We start from the raw sequence: 26,219 nt of genomic DNA on the forward strand, positions 1-26,219 counted from the left end.
TCTTAAAAAGTATTAAATTGGAAGGATACTAACTCAGGTTACATTTTTCATGTGTTTTCATATGTGGAAAATTTCAAAATTCCTCTCACCTTAAACTACACTATTTTGATATAGGCCTACATACGATCTGAGTGAAATACACAAAGGTTTGTGGATGTAACATGACAAAATGTGGAAAAGATAAGGATGCCTAAAAACTTTTGTAAAGAACCGTAGTAAAAATATCATAAAATGATTTAATATGATGACTGTTTCTTATGAGGCTTCAAAACTGAGTTTTAACAGCAGAGCTAAGCATAAATAAGAAATTTACTGGAAGTTCTACAGCACACAGGCAGCCCGCTTAAAGGCAATTATGTTTATTTTGGTTCATTAATCAACTTTTGTGGAAATAAAACAAACAACAGCTGTCTGTTTTATCCCACTGTGGCGTCCACAAAACTCCCCACAAGCATTTGGATGTTTGATTGAGCCAGCTCTGCGTTCACCTGCTCTTCTGTCACCTCTGTCTGATGTTTGATGCGGGACAAACAGTTTACGGTGGATTCACCCGAGCTTTTTTTTTTTAGAGGAACCGATGCCTGCGGGCACTGCTGACAGTGGCTCAGAGTCAGGTTTTGACTGTTAAAAATATTTACAGAAAAATGTCCTCAAAGAAGGTGGGAATTTCTCCTCCATCTATGCCCGTCTCACTTGATCATTTTCAGTTATTCCATAAAAATTTCAAGCTTGAGCAGCTATATGAAATTACAAAACAAGAAGAGCAATGACAATACTGAAGTTAAAAAGATTAACTTGTTTGGCTTTTAACTGAAAAACTACTACAGTCAAACCTGATTCAATAGTTATCTTACTGAGGATGCATTTCTTGTGAATGCTGACAGACTTATCTGGAAAGCCACTGTTTTGCAGCTGTACACTGTAACATCAAAAGTGGGAGCTCGCAATGGGAGTAACTAGGTGCAGAATCTCATCTACATCCATTCAGTGAATTATAACAAGGCAAAGGAAAATATTATCCATAAGAGCACTTTGAGAGATATAATGTAAAGTGGGTGACAGTCTTTGAGTCCTACCTTATGCTGTTTGGAGTCATTGAAGTGAACCTCTTGGAGAAGGCTCCTACAAAGTGAAACGCTGATATTTGAACCCAAAACCTGATCTGCCTTTCCAGACTTGTGCCTGCTTCTGCTGGGTGAGTGGCAACGTGCAGGGACCATCCTCGCTGGTTCAGCTCTTCCGCTGCATGGATACTGCATGCAGGTGTTAGTTAAATCTTGTCTTGGTGATGCTGGGTTTGTTCTCGGAGATTCAGAAGCTAGAGGATTCTCTAGCTGCACATGCTGGCTTGTATCAGCAGATCTTGGAGTAGAAGGATAAGACACACTTTGATGGTGGAACTTGATGTAGCTCACATCCTGAAAGAAATAAAAGGTTTCGGTCAGGTAAATATCACATTTATGGCTTTGTTATGTCAAAATGAAGTTGTTGTTTTTTTGTTTTTTTTTCCCCAAGTTGCAGTCAATTCTCAAGTCTCTAATAATTACAATTAATTGAATTAATTATGAATTAAAAATCATTAGCCATAATATATAATGCATTTGGAAAATTATCATATAATATTTACCCGGAAAAGGAAATATAAATATTAATATTCAGGGAAAAATAACATAAATAGGATGATATCAGTTAATGATATATGTCTGAATTCATTAAGTAGGAAGTGCTTTTATTTTTGAAGAACCAGAAATGTATGTGTATTGAGCAAGAGAATAGTATTTTATGAGATGTTTGGTATACAGGGTTTTAAGAAATCCTGTATACCAAACATGGCCATCACTTCCTCATCACCTTTGTTCCCTTAAACATGTTGGGTAAAGTCTGCACCAATCACCATTCTCTCAACTTTGCATCACTCTAGGTCACTCTAGAATTGCTGCTTCTCTTCTTGTACACATCCTACCTGTAGGGCATAACCACTAACAACATTTATAATCACACCTTCAATTTTGAGTCTCATCAGCCCATCTGACACCCCCTTCACTTCCAGAATATTCCTATCAAACTCCTCCTGCAGGATAACTCCTACTCCATTTCTCTATCCTTCTACACCAGCATGCTAGAAAAGATTTAATGGTAAATATGCTGATAGTTCTGAGACTGGATCAGGCATCCACCAATTTGGACTCATACAACTGACACCAATAAGGTTTTGTACTCGTGGTAACACATTCAATGTTTATGACCTTTTAACAAAACCTGCGTTCATAAATATGCAAACAAATAAATACAATTACAAACGCACTTCAACAATTCTTTTTAGTTGATGTCACATTCCAAAAGGCTTAAATGTGCTAATCTGCAAAACTATGAGATTTAGAGTTAGCTCTCAACACTCCAGCTATAGATCTGTGCCGACTTGTGTAATATAGGACACTGGATATGGTTTTTTTCTGCACTGAAGGAAAACTCATAGAAACCACAATTTTGAATACCAAAAGTTACCCCAGCAAGCTTCAAAGATGCATGATGCTAAAAAGTTTGAGACTTGCTCCTTTACTGGGGGATGGCAGCTGAATTAACAGCACAGAACTCAAAATGTGACCCAGTTTCACAGCACAAGAAAAGGATATTAAAACTCTGACATAAATTTCCTCAAAAAATGCTATCTAGATCAGATGACCACTGTACAACTGTACACTAAAGACAAGCATTGTATTGTTTGTTCAGATATGTAGCAACACAGGTTAGCAACCCCATGAGAACATGTACTCTTTAACTCATTCAAGGCCAACAGACGTTAAATACAGATGCTTTTCTTGGACAAAACCTCAGTAATTATGCAGAAAGGGTTATGGAAAATTTCTCTCCCTTCTATTGATAGTTTTTTTTTTTCTCAATGTACAACTGGGTCGCCACAAAAAAATCTATTGCAGGGGTTGTGAGACAAAGCTGACAACAGCTTCTGTCGTTCTCAAAGGAGCAAGCTACACACATGAGACACACTGTTCAAGCTTACACTGCATGAATGTTTCATATCGAAAGCATAGATTTTCTGTGGAGCATTAATTTAGTGTTATTCTGCACTATTGGTTACAAACTGACATTGATTTAATATCCTAACTTGATGAATAGATGCATCAAATTCTATTTATATTTTAATAAACCATGTTTTCAGTGGTACTGAGAATTCCCAGCCTAAAACCAATGTTTTTCTAATTATGTGTCCTCTCATTTTTCTCTCTAGCCTCTGCAAGTTTTTCACAAAACAGGGAGTCACAGCTATTGCATGCATTTAGACTGATTGCTAGCATATGTGCATTTATTAGGCTCATTGTATAGGCATTATTTCTCTCAAATTAAGTCCTCCTAGTGTAACTTCAGCACTATATCGCTTCCTTCTATTGTCCTTCATCTCTTAGGATTGTTTAGGGTGAAATGTTATCATAAGGCCCTGGAGGTTTGACGCTCAGTGGTTCCACATATTATTTTCTCTACTCGCTTTCTTTGCTTTATCATTTTCATAAGTTCAGGTGAATAAACAATGAAATACATGTATTATTGAAAGGCCGGATATGGGCGTGTCTGCAAGCATGAATGAGCTTTGTTGAGCTGCTCCGCTTTCCATTGTTTGAGGTATTTTTACATCAAAACAACTGCTTTCCGCTGAAATTATAACAAACTTTACCTTGGCCCATTGTTTCTGATATATTTCAAAGTGTTTCATATGCGGAAAGTTTGTTGCTTTGTTCTGCTTTTAATATTTCTCTCTGTTTAAAAACCAATGTCTGCTCAAGAGAGTTGCTTGAACCTGATGCAACACTTTGAAAGATAATAATGCTCCAAGTTCAGAAAAGAGCAACCGACAAATGAATAAAAATCAAAATCAGGCTGACCTCCGTTGGATGGATAAACATACGGTTTAATAATATTGACAGGGTAGCAACACAGTTGCTTGCAGTATTACAGGAAAGAATATTTGGCTCAGTTAATATTGTTGACGTTGTGTGGATTCCTATGAAAACATATAGTTGTGGGTAAAACGTGTTAGAGTCAAGCGTAGGTTTTAGTTGGCTTTTTGATGATTAGAAATCAAGTCTAGTTTGAGATCAGCCTTTTCAGAAAAAAACATAGAAAAGGGTGTCTGATTTTTCTATTTATGAAGTTGCAAGTACTCACTTCTCATTGGTTTTGAAATGTGAGCATTTATGATTGTGTCAAACTTCTATGTCTCTTCTTGTTATGAAATAAAAGAACAAATCTTCCTTTTCAAAGACTGTTAAAAGTGGATGACCAAAACCTAGGACTAACAAGCGGAGATCACTGCTGGAAGTAAAAAAAAAAAGCATTATCAGCTGCGTTATATCTCCTCCAAACTAACAGGACCGAAGTGCCAGGAAACATCATGCATGAAACAACAGAAAGTTCAGGAACCCAGAAAGCAGGATAACAAGAGTAAATACATTTTATTACAACTGCACCATAACACTGACTGATGGAGACAAAATGAAAAGTATACCAACGGAAGTTATAGCAAACAAATAATAGGACTAGAAAAGCTAAGGCATAGTAGAAGATGAAAGAAAAATAAACAGAAAAAACAAACTTCAGAAAACAAAATGTCTAAAAACTCCAACACACAAAACACAGTGTCAAAATGTTTAACTCAAAAAATGATCAGATGCACATGGTGAAAACTGAAAAAAACATCAGACACTGTAATATGATGTCGTGTCAACATCTATACCCACATTATATGGAAATGTGCAAAGTACTAACTATAAATGTAAACCTTTGCTTTGTTAAAAGCTTTGGCATCAATAAATTAGTAACTCTGAACATCTTTAGCCTGGACATTAGTCACTAAATGTAAAGCTATTGGTCAAAAACAACATAATGTTCATATTTTGTACAAGTCTGTGTATTATCACCTTTCTAAAATAACGGCCTAGCACATCTATCTTGAATTACTTACGGTATATTATTACAAGTTCCACTAAAACATGATCACTATAAGCAAAAACTAGCCCCAAGTAGTTATCTAATTTCCTTCTGTCTAACTTTTTTCATTTGTGGTTTTACCAAAATGTAATTGTCAAAATACTTCAACGTTTTCTTTAACTAGCTCCACAGAATTGTCAGTGTTGTTCTTAACAAATCTCCTTTATGTGACTTTATCAAGAACCTCTTATGTCTCACTCACCGGTGCTTATGTAGCCATCACTGAGGCTCAGGAAGGTTGCATGTGAATTACTAGGTGAGTAGGACTGAAAGGTACTTAGACCAATATAGCAAGGTTTCTGAGTGCATGAGAGAAATGTTGGGTTTTTACTTTGTTACATTAAAAGCAACACTGTTTCACTTACATGTCTGTAACAAAGCTAACTGACTGAGCAAACAAAAGCCCTTAAAACAGGCTATCAGTTATATTAGCTATAATATGCCCAATCCAGAGAGGTTTCATTAGTTTTATTAAAAGTTGTGCATAGTTTGCAGAACTGTACTCCAAAATGTTGACACCTGTACACATTTTGTGTGTTATATTTAACCAGCTATAAAAATGTGAAATTTAAACACACAGACCTGCAACAATGTCAAATAATATTTTAGTATTAAATGCATGTGAAATACTTAGTTTGTCTAATTTCATTGGGAAATATACATCTTTTTTCATTGTGCTAATGATCTTCACAGACCACAAAAGTGTTTAAATGTTCTTGTGGAAAATTTTGATAACTGACACAAAGTTTTACAATGACTGATGAAGTAGCAGTGACTTTCTAAATCGGTCAGGATTTCTGAGGCATTGTTTGTGTTTTTTTATGTTCATTGCATGTTTTCTGCAATAATAGATGCATCAATAATACAAAAACAGCAGCAGATAAAAAAACAATTACATACGAAACACGATACTGTATTTTGAAAACCTCAGGGCGTCCGCTCGTACAGCGGTGTTTGTTTCCTTTGAAGTGCTCTTTTTCTTTTGAAGTGTTCAGACAGATTCAACGAAGAGGCTACATGATCATTTGATTGCATAGAGAGAAAGATGCTTTCCTCTAACAACCTGTCTCCATGTGGGTGTGTAAGTGTGTTTGTGAGAGGGTGTGTGGGTGTGCAGAGTGAGTTTGCGCATGAGTATACCATGTGATTCTTCCCCACATACAAAGCAAACACTTATACTGATCTCTTTCTTTGCATTTATACTGTTTTTAGCTTGCTTTCCATTATAATATATGTAGATAACTTATCATAAAGTATAAATGTGGCAGAAGACATTATGTAAATTTACAGCTTTGAAGAGGACTGGCCACTTCCACCTCGATGCAGGGGTATTAGATATACAGTGCCTTACCAAAGCATTGCATTAATTTCCCATTAACCTTTTTCACAAATAATTAAAGGTAAACCAAGGCACAATATTAGATTATTTGTAATAAATCAACAGAAAGTAGTGCTTCCCTTAACTCGAATACCCCTAAATGAAATCCAGTCCAACTATGGTAATTGCCTTCTGAATTCAACTAACTAGTTAGCAGAGTTCACCCGTGAGTATTTTAATCTTAGTAACACCATCTCACAAAACCACCATCTTAGATCAAATCATATACATGTGTTAGAATGAGCCCAGAAACTCCCAGTCCTAAATCAAATTTACAGTCTGTGGCAAGACTTGCAACTGTATACTCTATTTATTCTGACTCAACTTAAGCTATTTTGCAAAGAGAAATATATAAAAAAAAAAGCAAGTTTGGAAAATAAATATCTCAAAAGCCTTGCAGCTACAAATACAGTAGAAGATCAATCCACAAATGATTTACTCAGGGGAGCTTAATATCAACATTTCAAATGTTTATTTGTACATTTCGAGGACATGTATAATTTTCTTCCCATCTAAAGATTATGCACTAATTTTTATTGAACTATTATATAAGATCCCCATACAAGATGCTTAAACTTGTGGTTGTAATGCGACAAACTGGGGAAGAAAAATAAAAGGGAATAAATACTTTTGCAAGGCAGTGTAAAAACCTTTTCAAGTCTGACTAGAAAGGGAATTCTAAAAGTAAATTTCAGTTCAGTTAAAAGTTTTATGGAAGAAAATGTTATACATGTAGTTCAAAAAGGTCAGTATAAAAGATTCAGTTATTTTGAAGTATTAAAATGTCCTACTAATGGTTTAGCAAAGACTGTGAGTACCTGATTTCTGATGTATGCATGTGCTCTAGAATTTTCTTTCTGTATGGTTAAACCGGCTCCGGTATTCTAATGACAAAGACCAGCTGCACAACAAAAAAGTTCTTAACTGTGAATTATCAGACTTATTACCAAGTTTTAAATAAGTAAAAGCAATTAGCATTTTTGTCTTCATGATTTTATTTCTACAGTTTTAATTTCCCCTGCTTAGCATAAAAAAATCCTGCCCTTTAACACAAATAGCAGAGTGATTAATATACAATGTGATGATGAACAACTTTGACTTTTGAACTGAAATGTGCAACAGCAAACTCTTCACTTCAAATGATAAACACACAATTACTTCTGGTTCTTACAAGTGATGATGTCAATGTCTTAAATTACAACAAAGTAAACTTAATTTAACTTTAAACATATTGTAGGACTTAACGTGGGTCAGTCATGCTTGAAACAATTCAACTATGTTGCATGGCAAAAAATGGCAAGGGCAGCTTTAAAATCTATTGCGAGGCTGTCAAGAATACTATTCTCTGTGACACAAAGCAGATGTTCTTCTGCTTGTAATTAGTTATCTGGTATTACGGAAAGCACATTAAACATTTGTGATTCTGTGGCTCACAAGAAACAGACGTACCTCATCGCTTTCACTGCCGATAAAGTCGTCTTCAGGCTGCGCTTGCCGCCGCCCCCCACCAGTGCTCTGGGCCTGACCGTCTCCCAGATCCATCTTCTCCTGGTCAACCTGGCTTTGCCCTCGCTTGGGTGAGTGAGGCTGGGATGAGAAAGTGAACACCTCCTTCTGCAAAGTGAGCTGGGGCTCGGACCCCTCATTACTCTCCCGGCTGTTCCAGACCTCCGGGTCAAAAGACAAACCTGATCGAAGTTGAGTCTCCACTGGTGTGGGGGTGGCTTCCATACTTGCATTGGCGGGGCTGCAGCTCTGCTCATCTAGAATTATAAATACACACATTTATCCTGCGTTCGAGTTACTTTACTCCTTAGCTGTTTTTGATGAGTAATTTCTCTATGAACAGAACATCCCCTTCAAGATGGTGAGATGCTATTCTTATTGCTAATAGTCACTTAGCAATATTTGATACTAGTATGCATGGTTGTAATTAATTTCTCTGCCTGGAAAAGTCTACCTTAATTCCTGGCTTTTGTGGCCATAGAAAAAGTCTACCTTCTATCTATAACAAATAGATCCCTTTCATGTATTTCTTTTAGAAATCTCTGAATGAGGTAACCATGTAAATATGAATAAAACTACAGCTATGGTGTGTGCTGAGTATATATTAGGCCTCACTAAGTCAATGCATTGCAGAATTTTTTTTTTTTCATTTCAACAACAGCATTGCACGTTTTTGCCTGTGCTTCCAAAAAAGCTCAAGCTCAGTCAGATTGAATGGGGAACATCTTTGAACACCAATTTTCAACTCTTGTCACAAATTCTCAATTGTATTTAGATACAGACTTTGACTGTGCCATTTTAACACATGAATATGCCATCTAAACCACTCCATTCTTGCTCTGGCTGTGTGTTTAGGTTCTTCCTGCTGACTCAGGACCCTCCACCCCAGTCTCAAGTCCTTCGCAGCCTCCAATAGGCTTTCTTCCATTAGTATATCCCCCAATCTTCACATCTCATCTGATCAGTCCCTTTTCAGCAAGGAGTTTTAGGTCCCAGCTGAAAAAAGGCTCCTCACAGCATGATGCTGCCACCGCTTTATGTAATGATGTAGAATGTCTGTTCAAGGTAATGCCCTGTTTTAACATTGTGTGAAATAATTATTTGGTTGTATTGAGTTTGAAATATGGGTATCAAAGTACAGAGGGCCAAATGCCCTCTGTAAATAAAAGTATTTAATTAGAATATATAAAAAAAGACACTACTCTGCATTCGCCTATCATATAAAATCATCAAAAATTATCCAGAAGCTTGTGGGTGTAGTGTAAACAAGATCAAGGTATATGAATACCTTTGCAAGGCACTTTAATGCACAATCAATGGGAGAAAAAGCTTTTGCAAGCTTAAATGAAAGTTTCTTCAATATGTAAGTGCAAATAAGACACGCCAAATCTTTATTCTCCAAGATAAACCTCAGTTAAAAGACAGAGGCACCTAAATCTGAATGAGTGAGCACATTTGAACCTCTCGACAGTATAATCACTTCCTCTAATTGCCCACTGTGTGGCAAACCCTGGGCCCAGGAGATGTCCCTCTGACTTTTATTTAATGTGCCACATTACCATTAATGAACTAACTACTTTCCATCTGTGGGCAGGGCTGCACCAAAGGAGCTTACTGCTTGTGGAGAAACCTCCATAAATGAGCTCTCAGAACACATGCACTCGTTTTGCAAGGACAATGGGAGTGTGGGTGTGTGAGGATGAGGGTTACGTGGGGGGATGGCGATGGGGAAGAGAGCACAGGTTGGAGAGAGGAGGGTCATGCAAGTGGCCCTGATGTGGGTTATGTAAAATTTAAAAGGGGGAACAAAAGCACATATGCAGCATAGAAGCATTAAAATTCATGCAATATTTTGAAGTGATCTAATTTATGAATTATCTAAAGAGTGGCACTGACTATTTTTCTCAAGTATAAAGGAGCTGTCTAGGAAAATCAGAACATGCAAAACCATCCAACCTGCATATCAATTTTTTTTTTATTTATTTATTTTTTTTATGTTCTCATCCCTCACTGTCTTATTATGATACCGTGACTTTTGCTTTGTCTTAAAATTCACATCATTCTTATTTTACCTTACCCATTACTAGGTTGGATGAGTTTTGTTCTTGAGTCTGAAGCTGCTGGCTGCTCTCTGGGTGACTGGATGGAAAAGGGCTATTATCCCTCCTTCCACTGCTTTTACTACCAAATTCAGCATCTGGGGGATATAACCAAATAGTTAATTCTTAATCAAATAAAAACACAATACAAAACACTGATATGTGCCTATAATGTACCTGATGATACCCTCTCTCTTCCAGAACTCAGGATCCGTAACTTCTTAGATCCCTGCTTACCAAACACCCTTTGTTTGGGCGGGTGGGGTTGTAATTTGCAAGATTCTCCTACAAATAATAATTTGAACATCAGAAAATGGTTTATAACAATAGATTCAAACAACAATGTTATTAAAGCTTGCCAGAAGCGTATCTGTGAACTGATTATGCACCGTGAAAATCCCTAATAATGAAGGCATTTCGGCAACTGAGCTTCTTACATTCATTCATTGCAAAAAGAATATATCCAGCTACATTATGTTCGGCTGAATTAAGGAATTTTAATCAGCCAGATTTTGCATTCAGTCGTGCTGAAAGGATAGTGTATTACCAATCATAAAGGCTGTTATTGGATGCTCGAGAGACTTCATACTCTGCAGAAACAGGGCTTATTTTTTGTTGCCCTATAATACTTCTGAAAGGGCACAGTGCTTGGAAGAAGCTGAATCATTTTCTTAGAAAGATTCTCTGCCACAGGAGATGCCATGTAATGAGCCAAAGCTATCTAGATTCCTAGCAGTGGCAAAGTCAGTGACACTTTCTTTTAATATTTTTTACATTCATCCTATTACTGTAGATATGTCAAGGGTGTACGTGCGCTCGCCAACAATGACAGGGAATGGGTTCATCCTCAGATTTTCTTTTTCAATGACCAGTCCACAGCTTTACTATATATATATATATATATATATATATGTTGACAAACTTGTAGGTATCAGTAGAGCTTCTTGAAACAATGCTTTATTTCCCTCTTTAATTTGTCTAAAATAGTATAAATAAATGTGTTACCTTAACTCATTGCCTTCTATACACCTTTTTATTTATCTTAAGGATAGCAATTTTACTGAGGGCTTTTGTATTGAAGTCAAGTATTTCAAATAATGCTTAGAGAGAAAAAGCTGGCATATAGATATTTAAAAATGGTAAAAAAAAATGTACATTTCAAGTATGCTTGAAAGGTGGTTAAGCTTTATGGAAAGACTTTTTTTAATACAGAGGATGAATACAGTATATTTTTATGGTATGAAAAATATGGTGGTTTGTGCATGTAAAGTGTGTTTTCATAAAGCAATTACTTTACTTGGATAGCCTTGCCTACCTGGGCTTGTATACCTTTAGCAACTAGCTTAGCCTTGTTTGTAATGCAAACTGCAGTTGTTTATGTTTAATAAATGTCAAAAGTGGTGCTTATAAGTCAGAAATGCATTATTATCCCAATGCAGTTTATGACTGGATATTTTTTTCATACATTAAAAGAAACAAAATAAAATCCAACTTATGGACATTTTTTTAATGATGTTTTCTCTTTTTGCGTTTCCCAGTGCAATAAAATTTAAGATCGGTTTGTACCAAAAGAGAAATGTATGCAGTAGTTTTGCAGTCCTTATTTGGTTTTCTTTTGTTTGTTTATTATTATTATTATTATTATTATTATTTTTTACTTCTTATAATGTGTTTCTAACGAAATCTGCCAAAAAAGTTAGGAACCATCAGTCTCAGTTGCCAATCGTTTCTGGCTAGAGATGCAACAGCTCCCCAAAAGAAACGATGAATAATTGTATCACAGTCAGGTTTTAAACCAAGTGTTTAACCTTGAGTACTATCACGTTTGCCATCAAGCATTTTATTAGCTATGTAACCCTCGTGCGTGCGAGGACTGAGGCAAACGTAGAGGACTGTGGCAAATGATACAGGTTTTACGTGTGTGTGGTTGGTTGGACCCCATTTCTAGACACAAGGTTTAAAAGAAACAAAAGTGCTGCTGAATATTTCGTGTTGTTTGCACCGTGCTGAACATGAACCAGAGAGAGCTCAGAAGATCTATTAAGGGCTACTAAAAGATCTCAAACAGCTATAGCACATAACATGATCCTGTCACTAGAAGCAAGACTAAACGTAATCTTGGGTCGATAATCCAAATGGTAGAAAAGAGGCAAGCTAAACTGCAAAGTCAAGCTACGTCAAATCATCTCATGCGTTCTGATCCATAATGAGTAGTAATGAAGAAGATCTACAAAAGCTTCACCACTTACAGTGACATCCAACAAAGACAACTTTATGCCATTTGCTATTATGCATGTTGACAAGGCCCAAAGTTTCTGGGGTATATTCTTTAAACTAAAATGACAAAACTGGAGCTTTTTGGCAAGTCAAGTCAAGTCTTATGTTGTGAAGTACAGAGAACACATACGACAGTGACTGCAGCAAAAGAGGCTGCCACGAAATAATAAAGATACTATATTTTACTACCTGTTTAAATATTTGAAAAAGTTAACTAAGCACCAAAAGTTAACCTATAATCAAATGCAAAATCTTGCTTTTGTTAATCGGGGACATATCAAATTTTAACCAGTTTCACATTATCTCAGAGAAAGTTCATTTTGCTTTTGTTGTATTGTGGGGAAGGGTAAGAAGACGTTAATTTGAGACTTTGGATAAATTACTAAGGATAAATAAATTATAGGCATCAGAAAATCCAACATCATTATGGCCTACTGAAGATGTGGCAGCAGTGACATCAGTAACTATTTCTTTTTCTCTTTGGGTATACACATTTTTCAAGGACCATGTGAAACCTTTCATGATTGTTTCTTACTTTTTTTCATTTTACTGACAACCAACTGTACCCTGACAAATCTAGATTCTCTCCATTTTTTGTGTTACAAACATCATTGTGTATTGACTGCTGTATCCTGAGTTGTTAGTTTGAGCAAGAACACAACAACGCTCACAAAGGTTAAAAAAACAGAGATCTTGATAGATGAAATAGCAGAACAAGGGCATTCAAAATTGTTGAAAGTGTTCAATAAAAAAAAAAGAAAATAAAACAACAGTTTGATATATACTCAGATTTACCTTTTACTGTAGTAAGGGACTGTTGACCCTGGGAGAAATGCTCACCAAGCATGGTGACATGCTGGCTCTCAGTGGGCTCCTTTTGATTCAGTCTACATGATGGAGAAACCTGTGGTACAATATCAAAAGATACATACGGTACAGGCTCAATAACACAATTGTCCTACATTTTTGTACTCTAATGACACAGATAATTCACAAAGATCTACATCGATTTGCGCAAAGCCTTATGCAAAACGCAGGCAATTAACCATATTACATGTTTAATGCCCACTGGAAGCTGCCCAGAGAAGGTTATTCCCTTCTGAAGGGGTCAGGGTGGTTCGAGGCTCTGTGACATGTTTTACAGTGAAGGTTTGTCTGAGTAGCTAGAATTACTAATCTACAAAGTGCTTGAAGCCCTACTTATAACTCTAATAGACATGGTCACAACATACTGTCTTTTTTAAAAATGGAAGGACTTTCTGGTGGCAGCAAGTCATTCTTGAAATCCAGAATATTAGATAAAGCAGAAAGGAGTCTTTGTGCATCTTTGAGAACACATTGTTTGGACTGAAACTTAAGATTCTGCTGCATTATCTCTTAATTTGCCACATATGGTGACATATCTAAAAACATGTTTTACATGGGTTGAACAGTACTTTTTGCTCACTATACACAATCACTGTGTGCCCACAAGCAGTGAAACACTTATCAGACAGATTACCAAATGGACAGAGTCAAGTCTGCTCTGATATTAGCTACTCGAAGCATTCCACAGGCTAAACCGAGTGATTCTTCATTCCCGGAAACAGCTTTCCTGGCATGCATGGCATACAATGAGATCTCATAATGTTTCAGCAGCACTTAAATGTTGTAGTAATGGCAAATATGGTTTTTGATATGTACAATGCCTGAGGAGTTTTCTGCATGTTAAAATACCCATGGTAGCTTGGATTGGATGCAGCTCACATTGTGTATGCTGGGGTATCCAATATATTAAGAGGCAACACAAGAGTGTTATTTTTTTAGGTTGTGTATCTTTAAAGATAATAGAACTATTAGGATTGCAAATATTATAGTCATTTTAACCAGAAGTTGGCCTAGATGGGATTCTTTTGGTTTCCAAATTATTCAGACAAACAATGCCTGACTGAACTTTCACAAGCTGACCACAAAGAACACTGTGTCTGTTAACTACCAGACTAACAACAGAAATCTCTAAACCCGTTCTTGAAGTAACAGAAGTTGGATGTGATCGATATCCCTTAAAATTAGGGTGTACAAATAGTCAGCATGCAACTGTGGGTTGGATTTAAGCAGGGATACTATGTGAAAATATGATGGAAAAATATGAATCTTGTATTCTAAGTAACGTTCAGATGGAAAACATTGGTTGCAAGCAGACAAGTTGATGTTTGATATTACTGCTTGGCTTAACATTGTTCCAAATTGAATTAACATGACCACAATTTTCTCCACAGTGTGCTCTCTTTCATCTGAATAATGTTTCTGAAATAGTTTAAACGTTTTGAAGTATTCAACAATTCCACATTTTATTCCAACAGAGCTTTTTAAGGGGTAAGTTAAGTGGTGAAAAAGTGACACTAATCCAGCCCTCAGATTATAAAGAACAGATTTTTAAGAAACTATATGCTGGGTATTTTACCAATTGAGCATCCTAAGAGGGTTTCTGATTTCATGCCTCGAGGGCCACAGCTGTTTCGAGAGCACAAAGAGAACCTTAGCTATTTTAGCAATGTGTTTTAAGTCCACTTTCCTCTGGGATGAGATATATTACAGTAATGTAAATAAAGCATACACTTCTCTCCATTCTGTCCAAGTTTGCAATGCTTGTTCTTCCAGTATTTGGAGATGCTGAAGAAGCTCTGGAGCCCGCGGCTGTCTGTAAAACACCCTGGGGCTTGGTTCTCCGATAACTAGTTGATATGGCAGTGGAAGACTGATCAGGTACTGCAAAAAGAAAGAAATTTCCACATCTTATTGGTGCACAGAATGGTCTATTTAAGGTCAGAGAGAAGCAGTGTTTTGTCTGGTAACAAGGCCTATTAAAAGTTTATTTTTTCACTGTGACTGAAGGAAAAAAAAACTTTTAAAACAGAGATGTTTAGCTTATATACAGGCGTATGTTTTAGGATGCAAAACATTGTAAACTACCCAATAACAAACTTAAAGCATTTCATGATACGGATGATCCTGTCTTCATCAGCTAATAGCTCTATTAAATAGCACTTATGCATAAAGATACACAAACACCTAATAACTGGATTTCAGTTAAACTGGAGTTTATCTAATAGAGTTGAAAGATGTGTTTCTGGCTATCAGTGCCATTTCATCATGTGAAAATAATGGTCTGAAGTGGGAGTTGTTCTGATATGGCATCAACCTGACCTTGCTGTATCTGTGCCAGGGCTAATCAGGACCACCTCTGCTGAAGCTAACAGCAAAACACACGTTCTATCTGATCCTCATCAAAGCGCCGAGCAAACACTTTCAGTCCGCAAGACAAACATGATCGACAACATGATACCGACCGAGCTTAGCTGGATGTTCTGAGAAGGAAAGAGGAAATCACACTTCTCTGATACAGCAGATGGAACACACTGAGCTGTACCTGTTGTGTGAATAAATTTCAGTGTGCTTCAAATCTGCAAAAGCCCATAAAGAATGGGATAACAGAAAGGATTACAATGAGATATAGGTATGATAGCTGGCTCTGGAGAAGTAGTTTCAACAGTGATTTGGATCTGTGAAAATTCATTGACCTTCAGCGCAACAAAGAGTCTTTGGTGTAGGACTGAGATAAACAGGCATTGTTTGTTGTCGCATGACAACCCACCCTCCCCCATAAAAAACAAAAAAAAACGTAGCCTTCCTTGTAACAGTTCTTGACAGTTTGGGTACTGAAGGAAATGCATTCAACAAACAACTCTGTCCCAGTTAAATTGTACGCCTACTTTAATAGCAATCGTTTTAATTATGATTAGGTATGTTGTGTTAATAACGTAGATGCTACTTATGAAAAGATTTCTCCCGTGTGTGGTTACTGCTCTCATCTAAGGGCAATGCTGCTTGATTCAACATGACTTGGACAGCTGTCAGAACAAATAAATATACGCTGATAAAAAAGGCCACGAAGGCAACAGAACTGGATTACTGGTGCATGTCTTTCAGTATGAGGAGATAATTGCAGCTTCTCGAGAGCAGGTAAGATCGAAATAAACACAAAAATGAGAAATAAAAGAATTTCAAACAAGAAGAAGCAAAATGGTTATGATCAGTGTTATTATAAATATGCAATTCTCTATATAAATGCATTATCTGTCTATCAGCTTTACTCTAATGACACAAACTGACATTGGAATGTTTTTTTCAAAGCAACATCTTTGCTACATCTCCCATAGATATATGCCAGTCATGTGATTCAGAAAATGTAAAGGTCCTAAAGTTTGACAACTTTATTTTATACTTGGACTACTTCCTAAATTCCAATTAGAAATTTGAAACAAAATAAAATCACATCTTCATAATAGGATTTCTATTATTCATCATCTATATGTGTACCACTGACTTATATTTATTTTAATTACGCTAATATTTTTTGTCACCAAATGAAAATGGTCTTTTACAGTCTCTAGGCATATCTTTAACTTAACCTTAACCTACTTCCAGGTTAAGGCAAACAAGAAAAAAGTCATTGGTTTTTAATCAAAAGACACAAAGACAGAGATTACTATCATTAAACCAAAATTGTTTATACACCTATATAGTTTATTATCTATTTTCATTCAATCAATACATGCTTGCTGACAGGACAAATAAATCTCTCAAAAGATAACAAAAAAATATACCATGGGAATCAATTAAAAAACATTTTAGCAGTTTTTTTTTACATTGTCTTATGATATATATTAGTAAAATGTAAAACAAAAAAAATGTAAAAAAAAAAAAAAAAAAAAACTCTTCATATCCTTCTCAAAAATCAATAATGGCATCACAGAAAACCCTTGTTATAATTAGCACCCATAGTTTTTCATGTTCCAACTTGTATTTTGATGGTTTATCTTTGGTAATGAGCTGAACGTCTGATGTTAGAGTAACATTACTTCAAATAGTAAAGTAATATTTTAAGTAATTCAAATATTACTTTCTGTCTAAAGAGGAATGTTGACAAAATTAAAAGATTACATAACATGTAAATCAGATAAGAGCTTTAATAATTTTGGACTTAACTGTACCACTTGTCTCAATGCGATTTCCTATGTTTATTCTGCTGTAAAGAAATAAACACTATCTTGAATGTTGCTGTACAAATAAATTTGACAAGCTTTGCTACGTCTTTTCTTATGAATTTGTAGTATACAAAGGTATGACTGTGCACATACTGTCTAGGGTGTCTTGCTCCATGATTTACTGATGACTTGTCCAATTTGTACTAACTCTCTACCGATAACCACAAATGGCAGCAAACCCCCACCTGCCCACATGGTGCTCCAAGGATTCCGGTTACATAAGATGGTTAGATGTATCATGGAAATACCTTCATCATACTATTTATAGATGTGGAGCATGTCACTATTGCTATTTTTTCTGAAATAACATCTCTTTTCCTTCAAATAAATCTCTTCAGGCAGCAGGGATTTCTTTCACTAGAGCAGTGGATGTAGTCAGGTACTGATGCTCAAGATAAGGGCCAACCTCTCCATCCACCGCCAGTTCATAGCAAAACAAGGTTTAGGTTAAGATTTCAGGAAGAAAAATAAGCTCCACATAAAACTTACACCTGCTTTGTGCATGGGGTAAAGTCAAGCTGAAACAATAAAAGGGCCTTCTCAAACTGCAGCTGCAGAGCCAACTGCCTAATACCACTGACTGAGCAGGCAAAGTCCACCGCATAAAGCACATAAAACTATGACGATGAGCATAATCTGTTCTATTGTGTTTTTTTGTCCTGTTAAATAACCTAATGTCATTTTTAATTGAAATGGATTGTTTTAGAGCTTTTGCTTTTGCACTGACTCATTTCAATTCCGGGGTTTTGTCTTACTTACCAGAGGCTGAGCTAAGAGGATCAGACTTCACTTCGGCCTTCTGCAAATTCTCATAGTTCAGCACGTGAGTAATTTGGTTCACATCTGAAGGGTACCAGAAACTGCGAGGGATCATCTCCATGAGACAAGCCCCATTAAGAAATGTGTCTGCAATAGAAAAAAATATGCAATGTCGGAAAAATTCTAACAAAATGTGGGGATATTTTTGGCAAAACAGGCCAAAATATATCATTGTGACATATTATCATGTCACAAAAAACAAATTAGTGGCGTGGTGTAAAAAAAAACAGTACTGGCCAGCCACATCTTTGCACCTGCTACTATTTTGCATTTTCACTAAATCTACCAATAAGCTTTCAGCAAACCATCACAACACAGACAGCAAACTGTTTCCAAATCTATTCTTATACTTCACCATAAATACACAAGATGTGCACGCATACACACACTCACTGAAAACAATGCTTCAAGCTGGGAACACTGGACTCCTTCAATGCAGTTAGTCAAATAACCAGATATGCAGATGGCATGAGGGTAACATGTAACCAATAAACAAAAGCATCAGTATCACCTGACATGATTTTAGGGTCTGTTTTCATAGTGAAGATCCTCCGAACTTTACAGGTAGCAAACAAAGTGATGCCATCCAGAGTCAAAAATCCCTTGAAAAGTCCACTAGCGAAAGATTCGAGGTCGATGCACAAAGTAGACCACTGAGACAGCAGAATACAACATAATTTTAGGCTTTTAGTGATACAGTTCAGCTTACATTTAAACATGAAAAAGATAAAAAAGTACATAGCCAAAAGTGCTTTTAAAAATTAATAATGAATGCATAAAGCATGAATTACATACTCACAGTATTCCGCTTCAGCTCTGTGAAAGGTATCTTTGCGTGCAAAAGTGTGGCAGACATCTCTTTATGCACTGTTGAAAAGCAAAGTCTTCTTTTAAGATGCTGTAAATCCGTTATCCTGTTTAAAGCAGATAACACAACAGCACATAAATTATCACCCACTGCAAGTGTGTCACTAGGAGATTCTGATTATACATATGTTAAGCTTTATTGGTATCTAATGTGACTTCTTAAAGATGTCTTCACTTTAATAGAGCAGCTGTCTTGGTCCTCTATAGGGCTACAGGTACATGTCAGTCAATAGGAATTTCATTAAAAAGTTTATTTACTGTATTTATTTATGTTATATTTACTAACTACACATAGAGTGAACATCTTTTTTTGTTCACTTTGATGATAATGTCTTACAGTTAGACAAACCAAAACTTTGTTTTTTCCAAAAAATATGAAGCAATAACAATAATAAAAAAAAATCTGAATTTAGAAATATTATGTAAGGACCATAATGTCCACAGTCTTCCAGTCATAGGAAGATTGTGGACACATTGCCTCTGGTGGTCCAGCAGACTGCTGCTGACACATCAAATAAGAAAAGTAAGCCAAAAAGGTCATCACTATCAAGGCATTTGTGTGGAAGGTTGTGTGGAAGGAAAAAAGTTCAATAGAAAAAAGTGCACATAGAACAGGGATAACCAACATTTGAGAGGATTGTGAAGCAACAAATTTTGTGGAGATTCACAAGGCACGGGCTGTAGCCAGACTTGGCACGTTAAAAGTCACAACACACAGACAGATCCAGGACATAGGCTACAACTGTTCTAGTCCTAGTTTCAAAGACACCCCTAAACCATAGATATCAAAAGAGTTTTACCTAGGCTAAGGAATGACTGCACTATTCCAGATTAATTTTTTTGAAGTACATTTTTCATTTCATTTAGAAATTAAAGTCTAGGAGTCAGTAGGAAGTGTAGAGAGCACAGAATCCAAGTTTCATCAAATACAGTGGGAAGTTTCCACAGATATTGAATATTTGGGTGGCTATCTGATCTGCTGATATTGGTCTACTGTGTTTTATCAGAATCAAAGTCAGTCCTCTTCATGTCACACTGCAACGCAAGAAGAGCCAGAGTATTTTGTGCTTATAATGTCCAATACATGACCACACTTTTCAGACGACCGACATTTCTGCATTAAACGTTTTTAATTGCATAATATATTGTAAGAAATATAATTTTAGCTGTCAACTGTAATCATCAAAATTAGATGCTCTAGATGTAGAATGCAGATGCTTCAAAGATATAATTCTGTATATAATAAAACTATAACATAAACCCAAATGAATAGCTGAAATGAATTTTGATATTTTATTTTATTTAAATTAAATTATCCTTTTCCTGAAACATCCTTCTTCTAAAAAGAATTTTCATGGTTGTATTATGTACAAACATTATTTCAAACTCACATATACTTACACAAGCTCAGTAGAAAAGTCATGCCGCTCTGAAATATTTACTTGAACGATCAAAAATCGTTGAATAAGCCCAACTGCGACAAAGTAACAAAGTTTTAATTACCATGCAAATTTAAAAACCAAACAAAAATAATGTTACAGATGGACGTATGAAAAGAATGATATTGACTTACGAGACATCTTAGCATTCTTCGGCATTTGCATTTTGACAGTGTGGCTGCTCCCCTCGAGACAGTAAACAAATCCTTTAACTTCTTTATTATACTCCTAAGAGAGAACATAATTCAGAACAGGTCTTACTAAGTCTGAGGCCTTTCCGTGTATGACTGTATACCTGTTGTGTAAATGTCCCCAGGGGATAACAAATGGTTTTTATGGGAGCATATATAAGAGGCTTCAGCTATAAAGTCTATGTGTCAAGATCAATTCCAGCTGTAAAAAGTGTTTAGTTGGCAGTATTGCTTGGCGTCTATTGTAATGAAGGTAAGATTATTTGTCAGCTCTGTATGAAAAAAGCAACTGACCTCCACAAAAACTATGTAGCAAACATCTGATCTGATTTATCAGGATGACACCATATGGCACTTATGCAGTGAACACTATGTTATTGAGCTGTTGTATAACATTTTTCTTTTTTTTTCTTAGCATAGTGCTCACTGATGTATTTTGTTCCACTATGCTACATTAGACTGTACCATATATTGCATGAATGGCTTCTGCAACCCTGTAGTGTGGATGCGACAATAGCATGACTTAGAGGACACATAGGCCTGTTAAAATTGATTGTGGTGTAAATAAAAAAGCAGAAATAGAAGCTTGCTTGTAAACCTCACTTTATGTATAGCCGAAGGTCCCCCACAAAGCTTCCATTTGGCTACAGGGTCCTTTCCTTGTCCACTGAAGAGATCAAACACAGCTCCCCCCTGCAACAAATAGAAGGAATTTATTATTTCCTCCTCTTTCTCCTGTTTTTCTACTACTACTTTATAATAATAATAATAATAATAATAATAATAATAATAATAATAATAATAATAATAATAATAATAATAATAATATATAACTTGCAAACATTTAAATACCAAACAAACTGTGACCTATGTAAGCCTAACAAATACCTGGTAATTGTTCTTGAACATTTCAATGACACGTCAAATCAGCCAAATGCACCCAAAGAATTTGCTCAAAATAAATTATTCGTTTATGGTTCGTCTGTTTCTGAAGGTCGAATCGTATCAAGCAATATAAATAAGGGTACTTAAATGTTTAACATCTCAAAATACGATAGCTGGCAAGTAAGAGAGCAGTACATAGCAAACAAATAGCTGTTTAGCTAACTCGGGAAATGTCTCCATGGTTACCTGACTCCAACGTTACATTCCAGCGATCGCGAGATGTGCTTCAACCACCTGCTTAGAAACTGTGACGTAGCCAGAACGTCAAATTGAACGGTTACGAAAGGTATTGAAATGTATGTTTTCATAACCGTGTAGTGTGAGCCCTTCATAGGCCAGGAGTTTAGTAATCCCGAGTGGATCTTAATCTGCATGTCTTTTGTTTTTTTCCCTCAAGCGGTGTGTGATTAGAAGACACTCAAACTGTATTTAAATAAATATATTTTTCAAAGAGTAGTAATATTTTTTTAATCTATTTATACGGCTTACAATTAATACAAACCCAAATGCATTTTCGTGAGGAAAGAAAAATATTATACATAACCAATAAATAAAAAAAAATAATAACAGAAACATTATGCCCTGCTGGCCAATAATCATGAAGAAAGCTGGTGAGATGGCAACATGTAATTGTTTAAGAAACTGTCTGTTCACAGACTATAGCGTCTACAGGTTTTTGAAGTTTAAAGGAACGGAAAACGTATTTGGTTTAAACATATGAACAAACATAATTAACTGTTGCAGCCTTAAGGGGATTGTGAAGGAAACCTCATTGAAAAATGATGCAATTTGTTGTATTACTTGGTTTAATGACTGACAATACTGTGCATGATTGGTCAGCAACCTCACCTGATATAAACCCTAAACTATGCAGAACTGTCAAAAAGAAGACGAAAGACTCCAGACATGACAACACAGACGGGCTATTTAAGCTGCCCAGGCCTTTTTAGAGTCACAAGTTAATTTCCTCCACGCAACTCTTGCAATGTAGCTGCAGTAATCCTTGCAAAAGGGACCACAACCAGTGCATACAGGGTGTAACAGGAATATGAACAAAATGTTTCATATTTTATCTATATGACCCAACGCAACAACAAATTAAGTCAAGCTCAAAATCATTATCCATTGAAGACTCATATTGAACCAACAAGTTTGTTTTACACAGGAAATACAATGAAAGTATTTATTGACTTTACAGTCGTTAATATTACGTCCAGTCAAAAGAGATGCATTGCAAAAATTTAAAGACTAAATTAAACATAAACTTGCCACTGATATAAATAATTTCAGGCTTATCTGTAAATTATTATTTCAACTGTTTGACTAAGAGGTCATGATTAAATAGAAATTGAAACCAACAAAAAAAAAATACTAAAGATAAAAAGTATGATTCATCTTCTTTTAGCATATTTGAATAATTACTCAGATGAAAACAGCATTTTAAATTCTTCCTAGAAACAATGTCCACTGGACCTTGTGAAACGTACGGGAGAGAGAGACCATCCACACAGTTCAAAATGCAGGATATTTGCCGGTAAATAGATGCATCTCTGCAAGTGACACTATCTAATATTTGAAGGCATTATTCACTCTCAACTGAAGGTACACAGCCTGCTACTTAAATAATGTTGTCTTGGGAAAAAAAGAAGCCCAAGACAATAGAATTTCACATTCTGTGCTCACTATAAAACAACATTGTTTAGGATTGTGGAAACTTTACCTGCCTTCTTTTACAAAGCAAAAAACACAGAGTTCATTTTCAAAATGGGTGCACTAGTTGTCTTGAAATGCCAAGCCCCTATAGCATTTTAACAGATAAAGCAGGAAAACACAATGACAAGCTAGTTCATGTTGCATTCTTTTTAAAATGTTCCAGTAGTCTTCATAAATTCAAATAAAGTCATTTCTCTTTATTTATGTATTACCGATTCATAGCAAATGTCTTCTCAAGGCACTTATGAAAACATGTGGTTGTAGTTTGAGCATCTGTTTTGTCAGCCTTCTCAACATTTGTATTTACTTCTCATTGCCATTTTATTTTCTATTTTCTATTTCAGCTTACAAGGCCTCATCCTGTCAGTTGGGTCAAACCGAAGATTTTTTGTGGTGAAAAACAAAGAAGTAGATTTATATAAAAGTGTTCCTATAAAGTGTCAGAATCTAAACTATTTTTTTACTCTTACGGAGAGGCACTGAAATACGTTTTTATACCTATTTTTCAAGACAAAAATGTTAAAAATAGACATGGATAAAAAGTTTTATCTGCTCTTGAAATGCTAAAATCCATTACTGTGTCATTGTCACTTGCTTTGTTTACCCAAGAAGCACAGCTATTACAAGATCAAAAAGATGTCTTTTAATTAGCTACTGAGGGAGAATAAATCCGGAAGTACGACTGTATGTCTTACTGCTTATTAACATTTCTGCACGTCTCACTTCAAAAGCATAGGTGGTTTCAGTTATTTACGGATTTAGAACAAAAGAGGCCACACAAAGAGAAATATTTTCAGTCGCACCTACAACTACAGCAAGGTTTTATTGTTCCAGAACAAACGCTGCTGCAGAGTTTGTTACTGTCACTGTTTCGCTGTGAGTTGATTCAGTTTTCAGCTAAAAGACTTCGGACGCTGTAGCTGGAGTAAACAGTTATATAGGACATGTTCAGAAAGGGTTTAATAAACACATCTTAGACTCCTGATGACTCGTTTTGATCGTAAGTGAAATATGATTGGTTGGAGGTCACGCACAGTGGATCGTAGGGTCTTGTTTTAATGTTTTGGAATGTTTTCCAGTTTAGAAATCATATCAGGACAAGTGGAGGACATAATGACCTGATTTCATGTAACTTCTTGCCTTAGCAAGTTATGCCTCCAGGGTCTATTATATTCTCAAGTTGGCATGCCTGTCATGTTCACATGTGGGATCACAACAATTATATTAAATCCTCCTGCTCTATGTAGGCCAGTGGTATTCAACTCAAATTAGTTGGCATGACAAAAAAGCTCGGTCTTGAACTTGAAATTAATTGCTACAGATATTGGGCTCTTTGTTTCTACTACTTTCTTGGTTGACGTTTCTTTGCCATTTATTCTCGTTAAGTCGATACCTATCTGTGCTGAATTTTGACTTACTTTTCACTGGTGCAGCACTGGGAGCCAGAAGCTTGTGCCCGGATACGTCTACGTTTCCCTACATTTCCTTCCAAAAGTACCAATGCTCTTTTTGACATTTTGCAACGTTATTGCCACAAATCTTAATATGTATATTACTGGGAATGTTTGTGATATATCTGAGCATTATGATCTTCTTTGTTCATTAATGTTTTCTCAGAAATCTCTGATGCCTTTGTAGAAAAGCTGGATTCTTTCCAATGTTATATTACATTTACTAAGTAGATGACTTAGTAAATGTCATCTGCATTTGATTTTATTTTGAGCTGCATTTGATTTTATTTTGAGTTGAAAGAGTAAAAGGAGCCGAGTACATATGCGTAAGAAACTTTATATATGTTTTTTGAAAAAAAGAAAGTTATAGATCTTTGTCTTTCCACTTCACATGTATGCATATTGTTTTGATTTAGCTTTTTTAAAAAATGTGATAAAATGTATTGAAGCAGGTGGTTTTGTGACAAAATGTGAAAACTCATTTATTTTGCAAGGCACTGTACAGCAAAAACCTGCATTGGGGTGGAGTCCTGTCCAGGGTGTACCCCGCCTCTCGGCCATTGATTGCTTGAGATTGGCACCCACCATTTTGACCCCGCAAGGACAAGTGGCAGAATAGATGGTTGGTATGCTAATAGCATGAAGCTGCAGCCATCTAAAGATGCATACCTTCTTCACTGAACTACAGAATAGGTATGGTACTAAAACTATTACCCACACATCTCCAACTGACTTTTAATCACTCTAAATCCCCTTCTCTCTAAATACCTGCTGTACTAAGACACTAAACGAGGCATTGTGTGTTAGACGAAAAAAAAAAAAAAAAGCATCAGCAGAGCCTGGCACTTTGAAAGCTTCATAACTGACTTCTCTCTCTGCAATAAAAAAAAAAGTGGTTTGATGATGATTGGGACAGACAGCGTTATTAAAATAAAGCCTGGCATGCAGTGAACACTGACGAAGCCGGTATGGAGAAATCAGTTAATAAATCAGCTCTTGTTAGCATACTTGATTATAACTAATTATCTGCTCATTATTTTCAAAAGAATCTATTAATTTAGACCAATCAAAACACTTCAATTAGAGTTGACAATGTTTGTTATGCCATACTATAGAGGGACAGTCACATTAGATGTTTTGCTTTACAGCTAAAATGGTCATATTTATGTCCTCCAAGCACTAATGGATGCATATAATTTTGCTTCACAGGTGAATCATTGTGACCAAGTGCTGTATTTACATAGCATTTGAATGCAGATGGCATTTGAATGCAGGGAGTGACCCTTACAGGCGGGTTGAGAAACTAATGCATCTCAGAGCATATACAGGAGCAGTCTTCTACCTTAAAGCTATTTGTATTGATTCAGTCTGGGTTTTTCTTCCAAACGCTCATCAACGCTGAACCGTAAGCTTCTTACATCATAAAAAATGTAACCATTCACCACA

At 36.0% G+C, this 26,219-nt stretch overlaps 1 protein-coding gene across 5 annotated transcripts in view; it reads right to left on the minus strand.

Moving 5' to 3' along the window:
• Positions 1 to 21,791, minus strand: part of cfap20dc (CFAP20 domain containing) — a 40,621-nt gene extending 18,830 nt beyond the window's left edge. For 3 of the 5 annotated variants that reach the window (XR_001662047.1, XM_016671263.1, XM_016671256.1), the window contains exons 1-13: positions 21,553 to 21,791; positions 21,268 to 21,357; positions 20,608 to 20,701; positions 20,436 to 20,508; positions 18,967 to 19,081; positions 18,679 to 18,820; positions 18,108 to 18,254; positions 14,858 to 15,009; positions 13,057 to 13,165; positions 10,162 to 10,269; positions 9,963 to 10,082; positions 7,829 to 8,142; positions 1,077 to 1,418 (exon numbers count right to left, since the gene is read on the minus strand). Coding sequence is in view for 4 of the 5 variants with exons in the window: in XM_016671263.1 (XP_016526749.1) it covers positions 1,077 to 1,418; positions 7,829 to 8,142; positions 9,963 to 10,082; positions 10,162 to 10,269; positions 13,057 to 13,165; positions 14,858 to 15,009; positions 18,108 to 18,254; positions 18,679 to 18,820; positions 18,967 to 19,081; positions 20,436 to 20,508; positions 20,608 to 20,701; positions 21,268 to 21,357; positions 21,553 to 21,573 (1,827 nt within the window). In the remaining variant the exon portion in view is untranslated. Of the gene's footprint in view, positions 1 to 1,076; positions 1,419 to 7,828; positions 8,143 to 9,962; positions 10,083 to 10,161; positions 10,270 to 13,056; positions 13,166 to 14,857; positions 15,010 to 18,107; positions 18,255 to 18,678; positions 18,821 to 18,966; positions 19,082 to 20,435; positions 20,509 to 20,607; positions 20,702 to 21,267; positions 21,358 to 21,552 lie in introns of those variants that run through there. The other 2 variants (XM_016671246.1, XM_016671266.1) reach the window with 2 other exon arrangements.
• Positions 21,792 to 26,219: the final 4,428 nt, after the last annotated feature.

This window comes from Poecilia formosa, unplaced genomic scaffold, assembly GCF_000485575.1.
Source record: "Poecilia formosa unplaced genomic scaffold, Poecilia_formosa-5.1.2 Scaffold2, whole genome shotgun sequence".
In the NCBI taxonomy this organism is placed as follows: Eukaryota; Metazoa; Chordata; class Actinopteri; order Cyprinodontiformes; family Poeciliidae; genus Poecilia; species Poecilia formosa.